Here is a 23408-nt window from a genome sequence, read left to right as displayed (position 1 = left end):
TGATGTGTTTTGATTGATTCCGTTGTAGTTATGGTTAATTTGACATGTAGTTTCTCTTAAATATTAATTTGATTATGTATAAAAAAATCTAAAAGTTGCCGTATCTATACATTCAAATCCTTAAGAATTGAATCACATATAATTATCCCGTAAAATATTAGTTTTTCTCTATTAATAGATTTAAATATATACCTTACTTACATGTTTTCATACCGGTAACAATTACAAGATTGATTGTATCAATAGTGCTACTAAAATAAATCACTCAATATTATTCGTATATTATAATACATATTTGTAAGTTATTTCTTAAACATAATTATTTCATGTGTAACTTTAAAAAAATTTCGTATGTTAAATTTTTACTAAAATAATAAAAGGAAATTATTATTAATGAAGAGATTTCAGATCATAAATCCCTAACGTAATACTCATTGCATTTAAATGGTATAAAATTTTGAATTTTGTTTTGTAAATAAGAAATGGTGTAATTAGATTAGACGCAAATAGAAAGAACAAAAGAGAACGGGGGGTGACGTGGACGGGAACATGTTTTAAGCGTTTTTAGCAAAGGGAATTTTTCATGGAGGTGGAGTGGTCCCCGGGTTTTCCGTGGCATTGACAGCGTGTTTTGCACCCACGTGGTGATCGAAGCGAAGCCTACCACATCACCCACAACACGGCTTCGTTTGGTTTGACCATTAACTTCCTTACTTTTATTTCCTTACTCCTCCACCGTGTCGCCATTATATTCAGACGCGTCCTTCAAATATTTCACTCCGTTTTTCTAACAGCAAATATTGAAAATTAAAATGTAATATTTAAAAATATAAGAATTAGATTGAAATAAACTCGAAAGTATATAATATTTTGATACTTTTACCAAACTTAGGCATAATATTTTGATTCCGAATAAGATGGGGGTGTTCATCGTGGAATTGTGACCTAATACATTGCCATTTTCTATTAATTCAGTCACGTGGACCTTTGTCCTTTCTAGATTGTTAGTTAAATGTGAACATTTTGTTGGGAATTAAGGATGGGAGTGTTCATAATTGGAGTCTACATTTAATTTCATTGACTTAGTGCATAGTTTAGGAATGAATTCTAGCGGTCTATTTTTATTTTCACCTACTACTCTAGTTTTAAATCATTTATCAGAGTTTAAACATTTAATTAAACTAAATTACTCTTTTTCTTTTTTTATAAAGAAAACACAACAATTCATTCACATACACGCATCTTAAAAAGTTTGAAATCCCAACTTTTTAATTCTAAAACCATATTTACTAATTCAACCCGTCTAAACAAATTACAAATTTACAAGTAACCATTTGAAATTGATATTATATGGTTGAATGAAGGTGGAGGTTGAAGAGTGTGTTTATGAAGTCTAGATGTTATTAATAGATATTAATAATAATAATTTTTTGAATGTGGAATTAATTCTTACCAAAATAGGGTAAAAAGTGAGTGCCAAGGGTAACTTCAACAATGGAGAAAAGAATTTTACAGAGAAATAAATGGAAGTACATCCCCCGAGAAACGCAGTGAAAAATTTAGGTGTTGGTCAAAATGAGAGAACAAAAAAGAGAATGAAGCAGAAAATAATTAGGAATGCTTATTTTCAAATGTTGCCACAAAAAGGAAAAAAAGAAAAAAAAAGGAAATTTTGTTGAGGCGGGAGTCCATCCCTCCCAAACTTTACGTACTCAATCTTCTCTCTCTCTCTCTCTCTCTCTCTCTCTCACTAAAGCAGTAAAAAAAAAAAAAAAAAAAAAAAAAAAAAAAAAAAAAAAAAAAAAAAAANGGGGAATAAACAAAATGGGGTGTCACATCCTCCTCACCCAGTCCCATTTCCAAATGCTTTCTGGCCAGACCAGACCAGACCGACCACGGAAAGGCTTCCTTGCGTTGCCTTGCCTTCTCCACAACTTAGGGTTGCCAATTCAACTTCAACCTCTGCTTACTTTCCATTCCTCTTCCCATCCTTAATTTCCTTTGATCCTCTTCGATCTTCATGGATAAACCCGACGACCCGCCTTTTGATTTCCATAAACCCCGTCTACAATCCCATGACCGGGATGCTCCGCTCTCAGACGTCTCCGTTTTGGGGAATTCTGCTCTGGCTCCGGACCTGATGGATGTCGATCATTCCTGTTCTGTTCCGGATACGGATGATTCGCAGCTGGTTGGAGCTCCGGTTCAGATGGCTGGACCGGTCGTTGTTTCGAAAGCTGGTGGTGATTCTTTACTTACGGTGAATGGGGGATTGAAGGAGAAGAGTTTGGGGATTCGGCGGCGAGGTCGGCCGCCTCGGTGCCAAGTCAAGGCCCCGCCGCCTTCTCTGCAGCAAAACAAGGACGAGGAGGATGTGTGTTTTATTTGTTTTGATGGTGGGACTCTTGTTCTCTGTGATCGACGGTGAGTGGAATTTGTTTTTGTCAATTTGTTGTCTCGGACTCTCGTGGTTTGCCGTGAGTTTCGGGGATATGGGAGGATTTTTGTACTTCGAATTTTGTTGATTCTTTGCTTTGCATTTGCGCTTGCGCCTTCGCCTTTTATTTAGGGAATTATNGACTCTCGTGGTTTGCCGTGAGTTTCGGGGATGTGGGAGGATTTTTATACTTCGAATTTTGTTGATTCTTTGCTTTGCATTTGCGCTTGCGCCTTCGCCTTTTATTTAGGGAATTATGTCTCGATCACAATTGAGATTTGTTCATTAATTGTATCTTCTATTTAAGCGGAGAATCCGCTGTTAATATAATACGTAGCTCAAATGATTATTTTTTTTTCTTGATCTAGTTGAGGTGAGGTAGGGAAATAGCAAGTCTTTAATTTTGTACATTAAGGTGAGGAAGAGTTCTTCCTATTGGAGCATTGTATTACAATTTGAGCTACATTGTTTCCATTTATTGTCTGTTAGTCTTTGCATGTGCCGGCTTGTGATATGTTTGATTCGTTTCCCCTTCAAAAAATGGGTTTTCATTCGTTGTTAATTGACAGAGGTTGTCCGAAGGCTTATCATCCATCATGCGTCAAGCGAGATGAGTCATTCTTTCGATCGAAAGCTAAATGGAACTGTGGTATGTAGCTTCGTGTTTCTTTTTTTTTTTTTTTTTTTTTTTTATTTTTTNGTTACCCAGTATTCACCATCTTATAATATTCAAGATGCAATTCTTTTCATCATTGTGCAGGATGGCATATATGCACTAATTGTCAGAAGGCTTCCTATTATATGTGCTACACTTGCCCGTTTTCTCTGTGCAAAGGATGCACTAAAGGTGCTGATTATCAATGTGTTAGGGGAAGCAAAGGGTTCTGTGGAACATGTATGAAAATAATAATGTTAATCGAGAAAAGCACTCCTGAAGCAGAATCGGTAAGCAAAAATTTATATGCCATTCCTGTCTATGCATGCATGATGATATTTTATTTCTTAATTCTACTTATTCTTCCATTTTTATAGTGGAGCATATGAAAAAATGCATTCGTAATTTGACACATGCATGTATACGCAAGAAAACCATTTTTGCTTTCTATTTCACTTAATGATTCCTGGATTGAGATTAACATTCAATCTTCTTTAATCTCTAAGTACCTCGCGATAAACTCATCTAGATGTTCATAGTATTAGTCTTGTATTTGGATCTTGTTATGAGATTCATCTATCAGCCATTTTCTGTATGTCAGTTCCTAATTTATGCCTTTTATTTTCTTCTTAACATCAAAACTGTTCTTAAAATATGCAGGTCCAAGTGGATTTTGATGACAAAGGTAGCTGGGAGTATCTTTTTAAAGTGTACTGGATATATTTAAAAGAAAAACTCTCTTTAACTATAGATGAGCTCATTCGAGCTAAGAATCCATGGAAAGGAAGCATGGATCATAAGGTGGCTCCTAGTGAGCCTTATGATGGCAGTATTAATAAAAGCCATGGAGCTCATAATTCATATAGAAGCCTTAAATCGCAGAGGAAAAGGCCTAACAGGCAACAAAGCTCTATGAATAATTTCAGTTACGGAGTGGACAGACCTAGTAGTAGTGAGGGGACACAATTGTCTGGAACCACAAAATGGGCAACTAAGGAGCTCATGGACTTTGTTGCACATATGAGAAATGGTGACACACCCAGGCTTTCACCATTTGATGTAGAAGCTTTACTGCTGGAGTATGTGAAGAAAAATAATCTTTGGGATCCTCAACAGCAATGCCAAATTATTTGTGATTGGAGGCTTATCAATCTATTTGGGAAATCTCGTATCAGTCCCTTTGAGATGCTAAATCTTCTTGAATCTCACATACACACAAAAGAAACTGCAGCTGATAATGTTAGCACAGGATCTGGTGTAGTGATCAATCCAATTGAAAGCAAAGAGAAGTGTGATTGTGATACAGTAGATGAATATGAAAGAAAGCATAAAACTAGCAAGAAAGCTGATGAGAGTGGGCAGCAATTAAATGCAGATGAACATGCAGCAATTGATGTTCAGAACATTAACTTGATCTACATGCGGCGTGATTTGATAGTGAGCCTAATTGATGATGATAAAAAATTTAATGATATGGTTGTAGGCTCAATTGTGAGAATACAGATTCCAAATAACGATGAAAAGCATGAATTTCATAGGCTTGTCCAAGTTGTAGGTATTAATATCGAATATTAATGCCTCGTAATGAAATTGAGTTATTATTTCTTACTCTCCTTCGTAACATTTTGCTGATGTTAGCAGGCATAAGCAAAATTTCTACACCATACACAGTCGGTGAGAAAACAATTGATGTGATGCTTGATGTATTGAACTTGGACAAAAGAGAGACTGTGTCCATTGATAGGATTTCTAACCAAGAATTTACTGAGGTTAGTAAATTTACCCTGTTAATTGTTGTTTGTTATTGTCATCGGTCTTTTGAAACCCCATGGCTAGTTTGAAATTAGATGACTGAGTTTACAACGATGGTTCTATATATATATATTAATATTATGCAACTTAGATTCAATTATTATGCTTAAATCTGTAATTGTCTTAGTTGTCATTGGAAGTGGGCCCTCATCTGTTATAAATTACATGTAAAGCTGAATGATTTGTCTTTGGAGTTCCCACTGGCTGGTTTTTTGTAGATTTATTTCCATCCGTTTTGAAGGTTTCAAGAGCATCCTTCATCTTACGGTCATACAGTTTTGCTTCTAGTATAGGCCATTTCAAGTAGATAACGTTGCTACACCTTCTAAGTTGGACCCTTGCTTCATTCTCGGATTTTACATCTTGTTTTTGAAATATAATTACTTGGCAGGAAAAGCCCATGGCTAGTATTTTCACATGTTTGGTCTCAAATATTGTCTTCTCATTTTATTTCCGAAAAGAAAGTCCAATTTATCATTTCTTTTGGAGACTGAATGGGATTCAGATTAAGAAACTAAACAAACAAAGTGAACTTTATTAATGGGTTAGAAGACTTTTTTTTATGTCCACATGCTTATAGCTCAAAAGAAGGCAAAAAGGGAAAAGAGGCCAAATTTTTGTAATCATTGTTTTGAGATACTTTCTCGCTATAGTCATCCCCCAAATGTTTGTGTATCATCTTTGACTTCTCTAGTTCAAAGTAGTGTTATTGTTTGCTGGTGATCATCTATTTGACATGATGTGATAATGTGATTGACATGATTGTCATGGTGTATTATTTATTTATTTTTAAAAAATATGTGCATGCATTTTACGCTTCTTGTGGTGGTATTGATGTATTAGTATATGTACTCAGGAAGAATGTAGGCGTTTACGCCGGAGCATAAAGTGTGGACTTGTAGAGCCATTCAGTATTGTAAGATTTCATTATCCATAACTCTTTATATATTTCAGCCTGTTTAGCTGTCGTGAATTAACCTTTTTTATAGAGATCGAGTTGCCAATAGAGATGTTTGTTTTTTTTACGGCAGAGTGAAATTCTGGACAAAGGACGGGAACTTCATGCATTGAAGATTAATGATGTGAGTTCAACCCCGCCTTTTCCAATTATGAGGTCTAATTACGCAGTGTTTTTTCCCCTTTCCACTTTCCTCCTCTTTTTTTTTTTTGGGGGGGGGGGGGNAAAATCCCCATCATTGCAGTCAGATAAAATATCAGAATCTGAAGACTATTCTCGAACCAATAATAAGTGAGAATTTAACCGTCTCCATTCCAAGGTGTATCAAATCTATCTTGAAGATTTAGATGAGCTGTGTCAGTATCTTACGTGCTAAGATGTTGTAGTAGTGAAAGTAGTTTAATTATAACCAGATCTTTAATGAACATAATTTTACATGCTTTCCATTATATATAGATTAATTCTTCTAAATTTATGAGATGGTTCTAATGTTATTTAAAATGAAAAATTTGTTAATTAATTTTTTTTAGGTTAGATTACCGTTTTGTCCTTGTACTTGAGGTTCATTCTATCTCTTTCAAATGTCCAAATTTAGTCTTTCTTCTCCTAATAAATCTTATAGTTGTTCCTCGTCGTTAGTTTGAAGATGATTTTTATCTAAATTTGCAAAATACTAATTATGATTTCCATTGCCAAAATAATAATAATAATTTTCATTCAAGTATAAAAAATGCGGAACATGTTTCTAAAGTTTACAAGGAAAATTGATAGAGATTTTTTTAGAAAAGTTAACTCTAAACTATGGATAAGAGACTAATTTTAAGGTTTATTCAAAGTATGGATTTTAAATGAGGACATTTGAAAATACAAGTAGTAAAATTGAATAAGTCTTGTAGTACATGAGAAAAATGGAGCCCCCCCCCTGAAATAGTAAATGAATCTTATGGAATAGAAGAATAATTTAAGAAATTCTCTTATTTTGTTTCATTGTTATTTTCATTATTGAAAATATGGGAACTATTTATAATACAGTGAATTAAGGCACATGCAATGTTTTCTTTTTTTTTCTTAAAGTTTCCAATTGTCTTTCCAGGAGAGGACAAAACCATATGATGTTGTAGAATGTAGATTTCTATTATATTTTAGACGCTTAAGGACTTTATATGCCTTTTTAAGCCAACCTGGTGGTTTGAATTTTCGCCATAAAGGCGTAGCTGTGAGTTGACATCACTAAATGGTTGATTATTGGCCTAGACAATGTTGCAAATAATAATTTGATAATCGTATGTTATTTGATGTGCTTGGTTTGGCTTTCTGTTTTATGTTTGTCCAGATGCTCAAAAAAGAGATCTCTCAACTTGATCACCTCCACGATGAAGCTAGTAAGAAGGGCAATATGGATGAATATCCTTTTATGAAAGATTGTTCTGAACTCACTCTTTCAGATTGCTTTAATGCTGTCATGCTTATCAATATTGCTGAATAGCATTTGTGGACTACTTCTATTTCAACATGATATCTTCTTTCATTTCCTCCCTTTGCATTTATTTTGTTACATGAATATTGAGTGGTTGATTATTGACTATCCTATGGAAGTTCTGTATTGAATAGCGATGCAAGCTGGAGGATCTTTTTAATTTTACTTTTATGCCTTTATTTTAAATTTAAGTTCTACTAGACCTTTTCAAATAACAAGTTATCTGGACACCTGGTTTTGTTAACCACACCAGACAGCAGTGCATTGATAATATGGTGTTTTCTCTACACCCATACACGAGCGCTGCAAGATCCTTAGGTGTGTGAAGTTGGATTTTCTCCATGTTATGCACATGTCCTTTGGTTTGACTTTATGTGTAGAAGATTTTTAGTTTCTAGTCTGTTTATATTTTGAAGTGCTTGATCTTTTGTGGTATTCCTTGACTCTGCAATACATTAAGAGATTTTGCGGAGAGGTTACATCGTCTCAAGTCACCGGAAGAACATCAGCATAGACTTCTAAAAATTCCTGAAGTACGTTCAGATCCAACTATGCATCCAAGTTATGATGAGGTTGAAGAAGATAAGGACGAATCAAACAAGAAAAGACAAGGTCTGTCAACTATCTTATGTTATTATGGAATTATTTTTAAGTTTTTCCTCAAGGAAGTATTCTGTAAATTTATCCGTGTGTTTGCAGGGAGTCTCAAGAGATCTAGAAATTGTGACCTTGATGAAAGAGAGAGGGAGCTTACCTCACCACGAAGAGTAACCAATTCAAATGTTAGTGGAAGTGATGTACAGAAAAATTCAACTAGTACTTCAGAGCAAAGTAGGAATATTAGCTTACCAGCTAATGTAAATAAAGAAGGCAACTGCTTGCCCAGTGACAGGACTTGTGAAACAACATGGGCAGGAAGAGGTCTTTTACCACATAATTGGAATGTAACTAACCAGGCTAAAACTTCCTCTCCTTTGACCTCTGATGGGCATTGCCAAGTGGTGTTACCTGAAGCCTCAGTTCCACCACTTTCTATTGGGATAGGAAGTTTTTCTAATGATGCAGAAGTGGAAAGGATATGGCAATACCAGGACCCGACTGGAAAAATTCAGGGTCCATTTTCTATGACGCATTTACGTCATTGGAGTAATAGTGGACACCTCACTCCTGATCTTAGAGTATGGAGGACAACTGAATCGCATAAGGACTCTGTACTGTTAACTAACGCATTGAATGGACGTTACAACAAATCATCTTCTACATGGCACAACAGTCTTCTGAGTCTAGGGAGAGGAAATGGACCTACTTTGGGCGGTTCTGATAATCATCATAGTGGCCAAAGGAATGGAGGTACAAATTCTGATATGAAATCTGTTCAGTTTGACATGGGTTTTATCAGGAATAGTAACTCTGAGCAGAAAGATCATCTTACAGTATGTGATGCTGAAAATGAGCCCATGATGAGCACTGGTTCAAGTTCACCTTCTAAAGATTTGTGTGCACCTGCAGATACTGTCAACTCTAATCAGTCTTTGGCTGGGAACCTTGAGGTAGCACACGACCCATTGAAGAACAATAATTCGTGGTCCTATCCTTCCCTTATGAATTTACTTTCATCGGCTACATTATCCTTACAACCACCAGTGGCAGAAGTCCATCAGGTCAAGGAAAACCACAGTCCCAATAGTGAGGATCAGAATTCACAGACAATTACTTTGGGAGGGGTTCATAGTCAACCTAGTCGCAAGAAACAGTCTAGTAGTGAGGATTGTTCTAGTCAATCTTCTGGACAAAACTGGATCGCTCCACCTGCCGATGCTTCCTCTCGTGAATGGAACTCTAATTGTAGTGGTCTATCTTTGATGAATTCACTCAAGCCATCAGAGAAAATCCGAGAAATTTTACCTGTTATTCCAAATTCCACCCTGAAACCAACGAGTGGAGATGTTGATATTAAACAATCTGTATCTTCAAGTGTTCTTGTCCAGGATTCTGGCCCTAGCTGGTGTAGTGCCTCAAGTTTTCTGGGTGGACGACAACTTCCTAGTCATCTAGCAGGTGGATGGGGTGGGTATTCGGCTGCACCAGGTAGACCTATTGAGGACTTGAACTCCAGTCTCATAACTGCATCTGGTCTGAAATCATCTGATGTAATGGATGATCATGATACGACCGTGGCTACGATAAACTGGGAGGCAATTGTTGATGAGCCCAATGACTTTAATTCCTTGGTTGATGAATCTGTCTCAGACTTGTTAGCAGAAGTCGAAGCAATGGAATGCTTGAGTGGTTTGGCTTCCACAGCATCAATGGTGAATTGTAGCGAGGAATTAACTCGGGGTTCTAGAAGTGATTGTTTTTTCTCTGTGGATGCATTCAGTCCAGCTGCTGAGATGAAGGTAGATGCATTAAGCTCCACGACCAATTTGCAGTTTCCATTTCACATTAGAGTGAAAGATGAGCAACCTTGAACTGCAGAAACCATGACGATTCTTTTACTGGTACTCAAGTTGGGGGATCAGAATCCTTGTAAAATATCACCGTACCAATCTGAAACTCTTTCTGACAAACAAAACTGACGGGAATTTCCCCATAACTNGCCAATTTGCAGTTTCCATTTCACATTAGAGTGAAAGATGAGCAACCTTGAGCTGCAGAAACCATGACGATTCTTTTACTGGTACTCAAGTTGAGGGATCAGAATCCTTGTAAAATATCACCGTACCAATCTGAAACTCTTTCTGACAAACAAAACTGACGGGAATTTCCCCATAACTTCGGCTAATACAGGAATACTGTGGGAATAAGATCAGCACTGCAAAATGGCTTTAGAAAGGATTACAAGTCAAAAAAGCACAACAGACATTTCTGCAACCGATCCTGGAGTGGCCAAATGAGCTATTGTTTTAACACATCGTCTAGTTCGAGACATCAAAATTCAGTGTAGTTGTACATCTCCCTGAACAGACAGCCACCATTCAGATGGTGTACTTTCCGACCGCCACCCAAAGGGCAGCGGAGTCTGTAGATATATATATTACGGAGGAAATAGTAATATGCAATAGAGGAGCTCCGTGCTTTTGTTTTTGTCTTTGTTTTCTTTTTTTGCCTCTGTAGTTGATAGTTCCATTACAATACACTTCCACATTTTGTTTTACATTCATTGTTCGAACCCGGAAAGTCTGCTTGTTAACATTGTTGTAATTTTAACTCGAAACCTGCCCAATTAGAGGTCCTGTGGAATAATATGCATATCAATAATACCTGATTGTTTTAGAGACTTCACATCTTCAGGGGATTTATCTGGACCCTTGTTTTGATCTTTGCATATTGGTTGGTTCTGATTTGATCTTTGCATATTGGTTTGTTCAGACCTTAATTGAAAATTATTCTCTCGTTTGACAACATGGTCAGGTGGAGTTTGAACATCTGACGTTCCAGTCCACACTCGTTTTACGCAGGTTTTAGATTCTCAGGTAATTATACATTAATGGATGTTAGAAACCCTTCAACTTTGCGAACACTGGTTAGAACTGTCGAACTCCTACTTTCTGGATAATAAAATGTTTATTGCTGCATTTTTTGTATGCAGGATGGGAAATTGAAGGATTAATTTGAACAATTTCTATAATGTTTAAATCTACTTCACTTTAATTCCGTCTAATGCATTTTATTTCTAGGATAGGAGTGTTTTTTTAATAACAAAATTTGTTTAGTTGCACTGGAATCAAAAATAATTTTACTAATCACACACATACATACATATCTATTGAATTTAAGCTTAGTGTTACATCTCCCGAAACTAATATATGGAATTATTGATTTGGTTTGTTTTATGAGGCCACTACACCTTTTGATCTTACCCACACTTGTATTTTTTTCGATTTTGATGGGAGTTGTTTTCTATCATATTTCCCTATTCATCTTTTTAAATTTTAGTTTTATTATTATTATATATTTATTTTGAGTGACACTATTATTGGACTCGAAAAAATACATACACGTGCAGACATGACGATCACGACTATAGTGGCCCTACAACTCGGCCTTGAATTCTAATTCTTTTATTATGTTTCAGATGTGCATCACTTTCATTCACATAGTTTCATATGGCATCACTTTCATACACAAATAACTTATTAGACGAGTATCACTTTCAAACTTCTTTGGCCTCGCTGTACACGTAGTCATATAACTTTTATATACACTAACCGTACATGCATCACTTTTCATGCTTGTAGAAATCCCAAAAGAGCATAGAACTAATAGATAGTTTATGACGGTAATGAGTCGCACACATGCACGAGGGCTTACAAATAAAAATCATTAGTTTTATACATGATGGCACATAAAATATATTCGGGGCAAAAAAAAATTCTCACCAATCAAATTCACGATTTTGTTTCAAAAAAACTCATGGCCTAACAAACATCAAACAATCATCTAACCAAGTATACATAGGCCTGATTTTGAATTCAACCATCACCATTGTTTTCTTATATGACTACACGTACCTAACGATTGATGCACTAGGTTTAAGACATAGTTTTGATAATACTTGTTATTACAACATGATATCTACGGTTATTTTACTTTTGACGACTTCAACTTAAAAAGTATTGTATAAACATAGATGTCATCCTATCACTTTATATCTTTATATAATTATCTTAATGAGGTATATTATTAAATTTATTTCATTTAAAAAAAAAAAAAGTTAAGAATTGAGAATTAAAAAAAGCTTTAAAAAGTAGTAAAAATCTGCATGCTTTTTGATGTTTGAATGTTAATGGAGAATATAATTTGTGAATCTCCTTTTAAAGTAAATGCTCCTAACACACATTCTAACACGCAGATCCGGATTAAGATGTTCAATCTATCCTAATCCAATCGCTATCCCAAAATCTCTTAAATTTAATTTTCAGACAAAAAAAAAAAAAAAAAAAAAAAAAAAAAAAAAAAAAAAAAAAAAAAAAAAAANTTTTTTTTCTTTTGTAATAAAATCAACAAATCAAAAAAGAAAAGAAATTCAATTTTCCATGCCATAGGTGAGAAGAAACTTTGATTCTTTGAACCGTCCGTGTTTTTAGTTCATCGGGAGAAGGAAGCTTCAGAAATTTGAGGCGTTTTTTTGCTTCCAATTCCAAGGATTTTGAGCGGACCCTCATAGTTCTTTGTTTGCTCGCGAAGAAACCGGGAAATTTCCACGCTGTTGCTCGTCTTTGACTACTGGTGGCTGGGATCATCTTTATTTTCATGTGCATCGGTTCCCTTCAATACAAAAAAGGTCTTTCTCGCTCCCAAATTTTTGTTAATTCGTTTTCAACTTTGAAGACCTTGCTTCTTGCGTCGATCTTCCATCTTACACAGGTCGGTTATAATAAGGCCACGTACTTTCTGCCTAATCGTAGATTAATAATTTTTTGACTTCTNGTTGATTTCGGCGTGAAATTGATGTGGGTTGATGATTATACGATAGTTTTATTGGGTATTTTGAATTTTATTGGTTTTTTGCATCTTCTTCCGCGCGAAATGGAGGGGTGGGATTGTGTGTAATGAATGTTGATCTTTTTTTCAATCAAAATTTCTGAAGTAAGACGGAATTGCTTCGTCAATCGAGTTTTGCTAAAATTGTTCGCAATGTTGCTACAGAATCGAATGGCCGCTGGTGCGGCTCGTAAACGAGTGGGGCAATTGGTAGCCAATTCAGCTTTTCGAAGTTTGGGAGCTTCGAAGGTGTCTTCGTTCGAAAGCGCAATCTCCGACCATTCTGCAAATAATTTATCGGCATTCATCTCTTTGATTTCTCGGTACAGACACTGTGAATTTAGGCAGATCTCTCACCTTTCAAAATCCAACGGAAAGCGTTTATTTCTAGTCGACACGTTAGCCCTAGTAATTTTGCTCTCTTTGTTCTTGTTTTGGTTCTTATAAATTGCTTGCGTTGTAAAAGATTTGGAATCACTTGTATTTTTCTTCATATGATTCCCCATGAGGATATATGATATCCGAATGAAGATGGAGTGAGAATTTGAGAATCTCTGTGTTGTTCTCATAAGGGTTGTTGGAAAGTGATATGATGCATTTCTTCCAGGTTAGGAAATTGGAGGGTCAAGGGGTGCCCTCAAATCAAGCTGAAGCAATAACAGATGCCATTACCGAAGTGTTAAATGATAGCTTGGAAAATGTATCTCATTCATTTGTTTCAAAGGGGGAGATGCAGAAAGTGAGTTTCTAAATACTCAATGTTTACATGTCTTGAATTCAGCTAATGTTATCATTGTACAATGATGGCAACAAGATGAGGTTCTTGATGAAATGAGCATCTATAACATTTATCATTTTACCATTCTTTGTTTTGTTTATAACCTACTAACCTTTCACTGGATGCCGTGTTATGTTTGTAGATTGAAATGATCCAGGAGGCCAATTTGTCGAAATTCAAATCTGAAGTTCAAAGCTCACAGGTATTTACTAGTATTACTTATTTAATTGCTGTATTTCTTATACACACATAGGTTTCATGATTCGCTGTTAAATATAATATAAGAGATATTTGAATTTCATATTCTCGCTGTATTTTGATTGATTATAGTCTTTTAGCATTGTTCTTTGTTATTGGCTTGCTGTTATACTATCCTTATTTAGTTTCCTAGTCTGCTTAGATGATAGTATCTATTATAATACTGTTTAATTTGTTAGGTTAAAATAAGGGGAAAACCTTGAATTGAAAATGTCTTATTGATGTATTGTACTAGTATTTAGTTTCCATTGTTGTCTTGCATATCTTATGATATTGTTCCAGTTCTTGAATAAAATAGAAAAATTCTAGAGTGGCGTGATGATCTACTCCTAATTTCCTGTTCTTGCAATATGTTACCAACTACCATGAGTTGGTAGGACAAACCTTGTACTTGTATGTTTTTTAGGTTATGGGATCAATTCTTAGCGGCATTCTATTTGAGATGCCAAATAGCTTACAAGTTTCTGGAATTTGACCAAATGTGGTATTTCGGATAGCATGTAGATGGGTGGGGTGGGAACTTTATACAGGTTGAATAACTGAACTTGAAAGTATAATACTTATTGCACTTGGATTTTCCAAACTATTTTGGTGTTTGCACTGCTAGTTAATGTAATATTTTTGTATACCATGGACATGGAGCTCCCATATGTTACTGGAAGGATTCTAAGAGATCTGACTTTAGAGTCGATGAATAACTTCGTTGTTGAGTATAAACGGGTCTAGGTTAAGGCTAAGATCTGCCCACTATAGCCTCTGCATCCTTCAAGTTCCTCCCAAGTCTAAGATCACAAAGTCTGTTGGTGGTGTTCCAAACATCTTTAACGGTGGCCTCTTTATAATGAAAAAGCCTGAAGAGGTGGGGGTAATGCGAAGCCAAGGATCAGGCTCCATTACCAACATGGTGACACATGTTGATAGTCTTCTCTCTATTTTCTCTATGATTGAAGCCAAAAGGCTTTAATTCTAGAAACGCCAGCGAGAGGAAGCCCCATATAAGAATTCAACCATTCACCCATTTTACAACCATTCTTCTTAGCTTCATCCTCAATAATTGTGGGATCAACATTAATACCAATAGTCTCTGATTTATGAAGATTAATGTGGTGTCTGGAGGCCTGTTTGAAATCCCCAACTCCTTTGAGGAGGTATTGAAATGATATCTTATCTTCGGACTCAGAAAATAGAATGGTGTCATCAACAAATGAGATATGTTCGATTCTTAAATTACCTTGGGCAACCCAAAGGCCTTTGATATGACCCTCGCATTTGAGTTCGAATAGCGAACTGCTAAAGTTGCCCATAATCATAATGAAAAGGAAGGGAGATAATGGACCCCCTTGTCTTAGGGCCCCAAGTTTCTAGAATTTTACCATGAGGACGGCCATTGATGAGAATTGAGAAATTAGTAGAGGAGATGCACCCTTTAATCCAAATTCTCCACTTAAGACCAAAGCCTTTGGAAGCATGGATATTATCAAGAAAATCCCAATCCACCTTATCAAAACCCTCTTCTTTCTTTGTCATTCGTCAATAAGTTCATCGGCCTGAGAGATGCATCAAGGATTTGTCGTTGTCATCCCTCAGCAAGGTACCCTAATGGTGAGAGGAAAGACCTTTTCGTGACTTTCTGGAAGGACCTGAGTGATGATTTTATAGAGGCAAGTGGTGACGCCAATAGGGTGAAAGTCAACCACAGTTCTAACATGGAGTTTCTTTGGAATCAAACATATTTAAGTCTCAAAATTTTATTTGTTAAGGAAATCTTATACTTTACAAAGTTGGTTTGTTAGTTTATGTTCTCTGACCATTGGATCAACACGTGTAATGTAGGGGCACCATTTTTCGTTATTGGGACACGAGACCGAAAAACTCCGAAATGATATTGATAAGATGCGCAATGAGTTGAGGTTTGTTTTACCGTACCTCAGTTTATATGAAATGTATACTGAGTTCATATTTTAGACATTAGCTCTTGAATTGGTCTCATTTGTGAAGGACCTTTGATTATGGTGCAGGTATGAAATTGACAAAGTCACAGCTGGACAGCGATTGGATTTGAATCTTGAGAGAGGGTAAGTGAACTTTTTGTGTAAGAAGAAGCAGGAGAGTATGTTAGGGAATCAATTTTAGTTACACGTTTTTGTTGTTCACAAGTGCAGGAGGATACGGGATGAGCTAGCTAATCAGAATGCTGAAACAAACAACCTAACTAATAAACTTGATCGGGTAAGACCAACTACGTGAAGCTTGAGAAGTTGAAATGATTTGTGTTTATTAAGAAACTCTAGTGTGTGAGTAATCTGTAATCTTGTTTGCTCAAAAAATTGCAGGAAATTCATGCTCTGAGGGCACAAGTGGAAGCTGCGAAATACGATGTAATAAAATACTGCATCGGTACCCTTGTTTCCATATCTGCTGTGGGTCTGGCTGTGATCCGCATATTGATGTGAACAGTATAAGGTGATGCTCATAAAGTTCTTATAGGGATTTATCAGGACCATTTTTTTCTTAGAATTCCTTCAACAACATGACATTATTTCTATTTTTTCTTTCTTTCTTTCTTTAAGCTTCTTCCAGAGAATTTCCATGTATTATTGTTTTCACATGGAAATAGATGTGGATGTAGGACATGTCAATTACCACTCTGTCGATAATAAACATTCTTTCGATTTCGATGTCAAGATTTTCTTGTGCATATTTTTCACACTCCCAAGCAGATGGATCATTATCCTAACATTTAATTAAGGGCATGAACAGCATAAACTTCGACATATTAAATTTGAAACTTGGAAGAAAAAAAAATTACAAGACTTTATATCAAATTTGCAACTTAGGTATTAAAATTGTTGCACCAAATATTATTTATATGTTATAAAAATCTCTGAAGGCTGGAGGAAAGTCCTTTCCATTTAAGGAAAAATAGATCCGTTGGCGAGAGTTAACACGTGGACGGCAGTGATTTTGACACAGCCCATCCCACGTGCCCTATAAAACTCATCTGTCAGAATCTCAGAAACAAACAATAGAAAAAAATAAAAAGATCAAAATCCCATTCCCCATTCACTTATTTGATAGACCCTCGTCGTCATGCCAACTTCAAATCATTTCCCGATTAATCAATGGAAGAAACAAAAAGCCATTGCTAAGCTAAGCTAAAACAACTACTCATATTATGAACATAATTCTATTCCCTTCCCAAAAAACAGAGCTTTTTTTATTATTTATGGGATCATCGGGCCGGCGCTCCGGCACACGGCGGTGGATTTTTGTTCGCCGCCTTCACAGAAGAAGAAGAATGTTGGGCAGCGAAATAGACAGTTCCCGCCGAGTCGGACGGTGGCGGAGTCGGGTTTCATCCGCCGCAAGGGCTCTGGGATTGGCCCGAACAAGTAGTTTCCGCCCAACAGCAGCCTCTCGAGCGGCGAGATGCCGGGATTTGGCGCGGCGGTTTTGAACGCGTAGATAACCGGAATCATTCCGGTAAAGTTGTTGTTCTCCAGTGATAAAGCAGAGAGCTTCGGCATAAACGCCAGGAACGGCGGTAGAAACCCAGTAATTTCGTTTTCGCTCAAATCGACGGCGATAAGCCCACTCCGAGAGCCGCTGGAATCAGGGGTTTCCACGGCGGAGAATCAATTGAAAGAGAGCGTAAGTTGCTCCAAAGAAGGATGTTCAAACAGAGCCGCCGGAACAGAGCCACCTAATTGGTTGTGACTCAGATCCACAACTTGAAGATTAACCAATTTACCAACACTACCGGGAATCGCCCCTTCAAAGCTGTTATTCCTCATGGACAATTGAACCAACGACGCCGGAAAAACCGACGGAAGTTCACCGGAAAACCTATTATCACTACCATCTAAATAATACAAATTCTTCAAACCCAACAAATCGGGAAACGCACCCGTGAAACCGTTCGATTGCAGTTCCAACCGCTTCAAATTAACAAACCCCACAAAACTCGCCGGAACAGAACCATTAAACCCATTCCCATTTAAATACAACTCCTCAAGAGCAGAGAGTGACCCGATTGACGTCGGAACCTCGCCGGAAAACGAGTTAGCAGAGAGACTCAGTAAGCGCATCCGAGTCAAATTGGAGAAGGAGGAGGCAGGAATGGGACCCGAAAAGAAATTGTTGGACAAATCAAGAGTTTCCAAGTAAGGAAGGTTCCAGAAAACAGAGGAAATGGAGCCTGAGTAACCGGCCTGGTCGAGGTTGAGCTCGGTCACACGGCTGGCTTCAGAAACAACGGTATCGCAGCGGAAACCGCAAGTGAATTTCTGGCCGAAGAGATTATCACAAGGATCAACAGAAAAATCCCAAGAATGTACACAGGAAGCAGAGGAGATGGAACTAGGGTCCAAAGCGTTCTTCAGCTGTTTCAGAACTTGGGTGTCTTCCCAGTGGGTCTTAGAGTGTACGGAAAGGAGAACCGCCATAAAAAGGGGAAAGGGAGCAAGATTGCGAGTACCCATTTTAGAGGGGAGGGAGGGGGAGTTCAATTTTGGAAGTGTTGTCGTGGAATTGGAGAAAGAGGGCCTTCTTAGTTTATCAGGTCATTTGAAGCTCAAGTTCATCGGGGTTATTTCGTCAATTTGGGCCCCCATTAAAATTGAACCATTAAATGTTAGCCCACTTGTTGGGCATCTGGTCCAATTCATAGGCCCATTGTACTTGGCCCATTCTATAATTTGTAGATGATGTTCTCTAATATTAGTCCAGCCCAATATCAAATTTGTCACGCACATTTTCTATCAATAATTTTTTTTTTTTTAATTTAAAAAAAGGCTCCTCCATGTTCTAGAAGACCCAAAGAAAAATAAATAAATAAATAAATGGCCTCATTTTATTTTTTACGGGTCATCTTTATCTTTCTCATGTCACGTGGTCATCAAATAATCTTGGTCTACTTTGGAATTAAATAATGTATTGAATTTGGACCTATAAATCATGCCATACGTCAGCATGTAGTGTAATACACTTAATAATTATTATTTTAATAAAAAATAAGCATTAAAAGTATTGAATATAGAGCCTTAATAGTACATTTGTCCTTGGAGTTAGAGCTGGAAATTGTCACAATCCCACCTTGATTAAACACCAAATCAAAAATCAAGGCGTAATTCAAGGCTTAAAACAATTAAATATAATTCCCAAAATGTTATCCTTTTTTCTTTTTTAAAAAACAAATTAACTTTTTCTTGGTTTTCTCCTTGGATTTGAATGGAACAAGCTTATGGGTGGGAAGATTTTGAGACATACACGATTTTTCAGAAACAAAGGATAAATATATGCCAAATTTAAATGCAAATTACTCCTTAATCTATGCTTTTATTAATTACTTGTTACATAATCCACCCATTTCATATATTCTAATATTTTTAAAATTATCAATAAAGTTATATTGAACTATCATACTGTATGGGTCAAAACGTACCAACGTGTCTATCTTCTATTCCAGCACGCAATTTCAAGGTACCAACGTTAGTGCTTGGCTTACCACGACTGTCACTCTCAAGATTGGAACAACGTGCAATGTAAATAAATATTATTAACTCGTTTAAAATTTCATACCTCATATTTATTATAATAAAAAAAATAAGACTTTTTGTATGGTGTTTATGTTAAAAATAAAATAGGAATCTAGATGATGACGACGAAGACGACAACGACCACAACAAGTTCACATTTTCCCATTTGAAAGCATAAAATGTCTCTATCTATGTTATGTATAGTTCAAAAGTTTTAAAAGTTTGGAGATGGGAATCAAAATGGAATTTCAAGTTGTCAGTACATAAGACATAAACCACTATTGCTCACAAGCCCACACAACACACTATTGGGTCCTCTTGTCGGTTGGAACCTATAATTGTACCTAATATTTCTTGTTTCATTAACTAATTTCTTTGTTTTAAATCTATACATTTTTAATTAACTTATTTATGGATAAAATAAATATACGACCTCAAATTTCTTAATCATTTGGATACTTGCAAAGTAACTTTTGGCAAACATCTACAGCTGATCACCTAAATCTGTAATTTTAATAAATTATATACTACTTTATAAAAAGAATAAAAGAGTTTATTTTTATCATATTTTTCATGTATTAAAGTTTAATTTAAAAAAAAAAATATATTCTGGTTATCAGTGTGAGAATGAAATTAAATAATAATAATAAAAAAAAAGTAGTCACATGCATTGACAATTTGATTAAATGTCCCTAATTTATGGGTTGAATTAGTTTGTAGATTAACCTAAAATTATATTATATATATACATATATCTATTTTAATTTCATTGCCATATATTACTTCATAGAAAAATGATGACTATAAAGAAAATTATAATTTTTATTTTTAACATTTATTATGTTCGCAAATGAAAATAATTCTTAAAAAAAAAAAAAAAAAGAAAAAGAAAAAAAAAAAGGTGGCATTAGATAAAGTAACCCCACTATGAACACTCTGAAACATAATTAGCCTTCTTTTTTTTATTTATTTAAAAAAAGGAAANAGAAAAGAAAAAGAAAAAAAAAAAAGGTGGCATTAGATAAAGTAACCCCACTATGAACACTCTGAAACATAATTAGCCTTCTTTTTTTTATTTATTTAAAAAAAGGAAAAAAAGAGAACAAAGCCCAAGGAAAGAGTTTAATATGTATATATAAATGTATAAAATAAGGGATTTGGTTAATTGAAATGAGTGCATGAAATCAAAGGGAATCTCAGGTTAATTAAAGTAATTAAAAGATATGATCAATCATAATTGTAACCAATAGCTTTAACCCAAGTTGTGAAGTTGGAAGATGGGGAAACAATGCCTGCCTTTGTCGGTATAAACATGACACCCATTACTTTATAATCTTTAATTAACCATCCTAATTTCCTCTCTTTTCTTTTTCTTTTTCTTTTTTTTTTTCTTTTTTTAAACCCTTCTTAACTAATTCTTAATCAATTTCTAAAACAAAAGCTTCCAACGCAGGGAATCTCTCATTCATGCGCCCAATCACCTTTTCCTTTTCTTTTCTTTAATTCATTTTAATAATGCCATTATTAACTTAATTCAATGCCTTTTCTCTTTCTCTCCCTTCCCTGCTACTACCTCATTGCTCTTATCCTTGTTAACCATCTTCAATGGTTTCCTTTCCTTGTTAACTAAACTAGAGTTAAATAGAAGTCAACCCAACTCACCTAATTTCTACCCAAAATAACAAAACTTTAACAAAAGTATGTGTAAGGATAAACAAGAGTGAGTAATAAGTAAGAAGGTTTGTTGTAAGTGTGAGTTATGAAATTGAAGTGATAAAAAGAAGAGGTGGCGTAGAGACAGTCAACTTATGGACACAAAGGTGGTGGGAATAACTACTTATGGCGGCTGCCCTTCATACTTTCTTACTTTGAGATAGATTGGAGATGTGAAAAGGATGGGATTCAAAGTGCTTATCCAACTGGAGCCTTTGGACATCATCAAAAATCTCGTCTTCCATCCAATTAACCATCCAAATTAAAGCTAAAACTGTTGAGGTTATTACTTGGAGAAGTATCTTGTGTTTGTGACATACAACATGCATGAGATTCTACATTTTTAAATCATGGTACATGATGATGATACACATCCATAACCTTTCCATGAGACATACATAGGTTTGTAGCTTCAACCGACCTTAGGCGAGGTTCGTATTCGCCAACAAAACATGAGTTGTGTGGAATTCAAGGTTATTCGATCACACATATCGTCTACGCGTGCATGTTGAATGAGTAGATGAATAAAATAAATGGAAAAGGGTTATTGGTGATGGGGGGGTTTAGACATTGGTTATGGTGGAGACAAATTGAGGCATTGAGAAAATGTTTTTTTTAGGGAAGCTTATAATTTAAAAGAGAGGAAGCTTATAATTTAAGGGAAGTGGGGAGAGGAAAGGGAAAGGAATGGTGTGGTCCATAAGAATCCATGGGCATTAGGGGAGTGACACGACTACATTATTATGGTTGGAGTTGTGACAGTGAGACACCCTTTGGGTTTGAGTTGCTCCCATGTGCACTTCCCTCTACGTGGAACCTGTCTCCATCCCACACCCTTTTTCTTTTCATCTACCTCTCTCTCATCAGACAAGCTTTCTAATCCAAGTCACCTCTCGTCTTCTCTGCTTTTCTCTCTCTCTCTCTCTCTCTCTCAAGGCTCCATTGTTGAATGCTTTGTCACCTTCTGCCAACACTAATCCAATCAGTCTCCTTAATTTCTTTCAAACTCTCCACATCCCATAACCTCATTCATACCCATTTTCATCAAAGTTTGTGATCTGAGGCATCCCATCCCAATTTGGGTTCGTAGAATCAAAAACAATTTCATTTTGGTGTAGCTTAAATAAACCCCTTTTACTTTTACTTTTACTTTTACTTTTTACTTTTTTACAAAACTGAGGTGATTCCTGAAAGACATGAATGAAAGAAAGTGGAAGTGCTTTTTGAGAAAGGTAAGGGGGGGGGTAAGGTTAGTCCAATGCCATGAATCTTCCCATGAAAGTTGGTCAATATGAATACTGCCACGTGGTGGTAGCTCCCAAAATTGGGAGTCCCATTTTTTTGTTAATGCCCATTTTGAAAAAAGCCCAACTCAACTCCAAGCGCCATTCATCCAATTCAGTAGTAACTTTGAAGAAGCACTATGAATGAATGCATGGGTTTGGCAGAGCCCCAAAAAGTATAAAGCTTTCACATATATGTGTAATGGGGATCCATTTTTCCCCTTTCAAAAAATAAAGGAAGAGGGGGTTTGCTAGCTCAACCCTGTACCATATTACAGCTATACAAGGTAACATTTTGAAGAAAAGAGAATGGAAGGACCATGCATTTCCACCTCCATCTGTCCCCCATAATTACATGTACTACAACTCTCTTTTTTCATTCTTTTATCTTCTTTCAAAAAATAAATAAATAAATAAATAAATAAATAAATAAATGGATAGGATTCAATCCAAATGTGTACAATTTGAGTTCTTAAATANAAAAAAAAAAGAAGCATAAATATTGGTGAGACACCTAAACTGGGATGGTGGGCGCAAGGCAGAACACATATAAAGAAAAGAAAAAAAAAAGTAAAAGATGTAGGGCACACACAAACTGTTTGTTGAAATGTCCCAAAAGGAAGAACAGTGGAAGGTTGTGTTTAGGCCTCATCTCGAGCCACCCCACGGCATGGCATGGCCTATGCATTTTGGCGTTTATGTTGTGGTTGTTGGTGTTAACTTAAAATCCCCCAAAACTTCCCCAATTACCCCTCCTTACATAGCCTTATAATTCCCCTGTTTTAAGGCTATAGCTATACACCTAATGCAATCCAATACAATACAATATACCACCCATTTGGACAGCAAAATAAAAATAAAAATAAAAATAAAAAGGAAAAATATTTGGGAAGTTGGGGGACTCTGTTTTGTTGGTCCAAATCAGGAGGGTACATTTGGAACTGTACAAATATGTTATTTTATTTTCATTGGAGCCTCTTTTTTTTTTTTTTTTTTTTTTTTTTTTTTTTTTT

The 23408-nt window shown here is 35.9% G+C and overlaps 2 protein-coding genes and 1 pseudogene across 3 annotated transcripts; 2 read left to right on the top strand and 1 right to left on the bottom strand.

The window, feature by feature from the left end:
* The first annotated feature begins 1829 nt into the window (after positions 1-1829).
* Positions 1830-9931, top strand: LOC111793670 (zinc finger CCCH domain-containing protein 44-like). Its single transcript, XM_023675664.1, has 10 exons — positions 1830-2424; positions 3007-3086; positions 3198-3382; positions 3753-4647; positions 4734-4861; positions 5761-5820; positions 5936-5986; positions 7196-7266; positions 7794-7951; positions 8039-9931. The coding sequence occupies exons 1-10, from the start codon at positions 2021-2023 to the stop codon at positions 9808-9810; spliced, it is 3804 nt and encodes a 1267-aa protein (XP_023531432.1). The 5' UTR covers positions 1830-2020; the 3' UTR covers positions 9811-9931.
* A 2405-nt stretch (positions 9932-12336) lies between these two features.
* LOC111787985 (protein FMP32, mitochondrial-like) lies at positions 12337-16546 on the top strand. 2 transcript variants are annotated; one of them, XM_023668110.1, is made up of 8 exons: positions 12337-12709; positions 12992-13234; positions 13434-13565; positions 13747-13806; positions 15696-15772; positions 15881-15937; positions 16025-16091; positions 16196-16546. In XM_023668110.1, the coding sequence occupies exons 1-8, from the start codon at positions 12596-12598 to the stop codon at positions 16313-16315; spliced, it is 870 nt and encodes a 289-aa protein (XP_023523878.1). In that variant the 5' UTR covers positions 12337-12595; the 3' UTR covers positions 16316-16546. The 2 variants fall into 2 exon arrangements, with proteins under 2 accessions (XP_023523878.1, XP_023523887.1); XM_023668119.1 differs by having other exon boundaries at positions 12338-12623; positions 12990-13234.
* A 342-nt stretch (positions 16547-16888) lies between these two features.
* Positions 16889-18343, bottom strand: LOC111804153 (annotated as a pseudogene).
* Positions 18344-23408: the final 5065 nt, after the last annotated feature.

This window comes from Cucurbita pepo, chromosome LG01, assembly GCF_002806865.2.
Source record: "Cucurbita pepo subsp. pepo cultivar mu-cu-16 chromosome LG01, ASM280686v2, whole genome shotgun sequence".
In the NCBI taxonomy this organism is placed as follows: Eukaryota; Viridiplantae; Streptophyta; class Magnoliopsida; order Cucurbitales; family Cucurbitaceae; genus Cucurbita; species Cucurbita pepo.
The sequence above is the reverse complement of the archived record's forward strand: the minus strand, read 5'-3'. Positions and strand labels throughout refer to the sequence as shown.

Coding starts and splice junctions, on each gene's coding strand:
- LOC111793670 (XM_023675664.1), top strand. CDS start 2,021: ATGGATAAACCCGACGACCCGCCTTTTGATTTCCATAAACCCCGTCTA. Junction 4,648..4,733: donor TAGGCTTGTCCAAGTTGTAG/GTATTAATATCG, acceptor TGATGTTAGCAG/GCATAAGCAAAATTTCTACA. Junction 7,952..8,038: donor ATCAAACAAGAAAAGACAAG/GTCTGTCAACTA, acceptor GTGTGTTTGCAG/GGAGTCTCAAGAGATCTAGA.
- LOC111787985 (XM_023668110.1), top strand. CDS start 12,596: ATGTGCATCGGTTCCCTTCAATACAAAAAAGGTCTTTCTCGCTCCCAA. Junction 13,566..13,746: donor CAAAGGGGGAGATGCAGAAA/GTGAGTTTCTAA, acceptor TTATGTTTGTAG/ATTGAAATGATCCAGGAGGC. Junction 13,807..15,695: donor CTGAAGTTCAAAGCTCACAG/GTATTTACTAGT, acceptor CGTGTAATGTAG/GGGCACCATTTTTCGTTATT.